Source organism: Austrofundulus limnaeus, unplaced genomic scaffold (genome assembly GCF_001266775.1).
Source record: "Austrofundulus limnaeus strain Quisiro unplaced genomic scaffold, Austrofundulus_limnaeus-1.0 Scaffold167, whole genome shotgun sequence".
In the NCBI taxonomy this organism is placed as follows: domain Eukaryota; kingdom Metazoa; phylum Chordata; class Actinopteri; order Cyprinodontiformes; family Rivulidae; genus Austrofundulus; species Austrofundulus limnaeus.
The window spans coordinates 1148012-1150277 of NW_013952569.1; the positions used below are offsets into that span (position 1 = coordinate 1148012).

The following is a 2266-nucleotide window of genomic DNA, read 5'->3' on the forward strand; positions in this document are numbered from 1 at the left end:
CAGGTGAACTCAGCCTTATAAGCTCCGCCTCCACATGGACAAACAGGTTAGTCACATGCAAAAGAGGGCCATCGCTTCAAAATAGATAGTAATAATAATAAAAATAATAATAATAATAATAATAATAAAAATGATATAGATATTAGTGTTTTGTATTTTTCCCCACAGTGTTGACTACAGTGAGAAGAAACCCCGTGCAGGGTCGTATCCAGGAGCTCAGCTCGTGTGTCGCAGCTACAAAAGGTTTGTGCGATAAACAAACGCCGACTGCATGTTGACCCTCCGGCTGCGGCTGGAGTATGTGGAGGCTTTTAGGAGCACCTGCTCCTGCGGCTGTAAAACACCTCCACTTCGAAGGAACAAACTTATCTTAAAAATAGCTGCTAAAAAAAGAAGACACGCCGAGAGCAAGCGAGACAAATCGAAGTTTTTAAAAGCGAGAACAAAAATGTGTTCCCGCTTCTCGTCCAGTTGAGAGTCAACCAAAAACCTTCCCACAATCCTTTGCTTCTGCCAAGAGTTTGTTGCCGTGGCGACGTGGAAACTCAAGTCTTCCTCAGTTCAAAAATTAATGAACAAGAACAAAAAAACAGTTTCGCTTCAAAAGAAAATACTCGTCTTCTCAGCTCTTCTCCGTCTTCTGATGTTTTTTCTTCTTCTATGACTTTAAATTGTTCTTCTCTCTCTCTCTCTCTCTCTCTCTCTCTCTCTCTCTCTCTCTCTCTCTCTCAAATAAAAACACTAAGAACTGCAGCGGGTGGATGAAAACACTGTCTGCCTCCAAATCCTATTTCACAGTTTGTCTGCTAAACGAGCTCTTTAATTTCCATTCTCTGAGCAGACTGTGGCACGGAGCGTTCCAATGAATGGATGAATGCCTCATTATCGCACACAAACACATTCAAATGAAAAAAAAAAAAAAACAACAACAACATACAAACGCACATTCAAGGGTGAGTAAGCGTGAGCCTGAATGCAACAGATTAACACAGCAGAAACCAAAAAGACGTTCTTGGGTTCGGCACCTGTTTCTCGCCACTCGGCCTCCGGTGGGACAGCAGCAGCTCCACGGCGCCCACCACCTCCTTTCTGATGGCGTACAGCAGGGCGTCGCCCGTGTGGATGCCGTGGTCCAAGAGGAGCTCCATGATCTCCAGGTTCTCGTTCTCGATGGCGATGAGCAGCGCGCTGCGGCCCAGCGGGTCCAGACAGTTCACGTCCATGTTGTAGTAGACCTCGGCCTCGCGGAGGGCGTGTTTGACTCCTGCATAGTCACCTGGAGACAGACGGGGAGGAGCGGCTGAGGGTGAGACCTACAGGTGAGGTGTTTCCTGTCACAGCACGAAGTTAGGGAGCAAATTGTAGATGATTGTCCAAACCCTTGAACCAGCGGTAGACACAGCCAACCAAAACTCTTAACTGCTACACAATTTATTTTGTTCCACTAATGATAAGCTAGAAGCAAGCTAGCAAGAATACTGGTGGAAGCTAATGCTAACTCACTAATAATTAACATATCCAATCAAACAAGTCAGCACTTCAGTTTGGTTCTTTAACACGTCCCCTTCTGCTGCTTAGTTCCCCTCTCTAGTCCTCTGCCTCAGACCTTTCAGTCACTTTAGTTATTCTTACCTCCAACTCTAACCTCTAACTCTAACTCCCACGTTTAACCTAACACTTACCTCCAGGTTTAATCACTAACCTCTAACTCTTTTTTTGTGTCAACCCTAACTCTAACCTCCCACTTTACCTCCAACTCTAACCTCCAACTCTAACCTCCAACTCTAACCTCCAACTCTAACCTCCAACGCTAACCTCCAACTCTAACCTCCAACTCTAACCTCCAACTCTAACCTCTAACTCTAACCTCCAACTCTAACCTCCAACTCTAACCTCCAACTCTAACCTCCAACGCTAACCTCCAACTCTAACCTCTAACTCTTACCTCCAGGTTTAACCTCTAACATTAACCTCCAACTCCAACCTCCAACGCTAACCTCCAATGCTAACCTCCAATGCTAACCTCCAATGCTAACCTCCAATGCTAACCTCCAACTCTAACCTCCAACTCTAACCTCTAACTCTAACCTCTAACTCTAACCTCTAACTCTAACCTCCAACTCTAACCTCTAACTCTAACCTCTAACTCTAACCTCTAACTCTAACCTCCAACGCTAACCTCCAACGCTAACCTCCAACTCTAACCTCTAACTCTTACCTCCAGGTTTAACCTCTAACATTAACCTCCAACTCCAACCTCCAACGC

At 45.3% G+C, this 2266-nt stretch overlaps 1 protein-coding gene across 1 annotated transcript in view; it reads right to left on the reverse strand.

Annotated features, from left to right (window-relative positions):
- trpc5a (transient receptor potential cation channel, subfamily C, member 5a) overlaps positions 1 to 2266 on the reverse strand; it is a gene marked incomplete in the record, with an annotated part of 146999 nt that overhangs the window by 89079 nt on the left and 55654 nt on the right. The window contains 1 exon segment of the mRNA XM_014017426.1: positions 1026 to 1276. Coding sequence (XP_013872880.1) covers positions 1026 to 1276 — 251 coding nt within the window.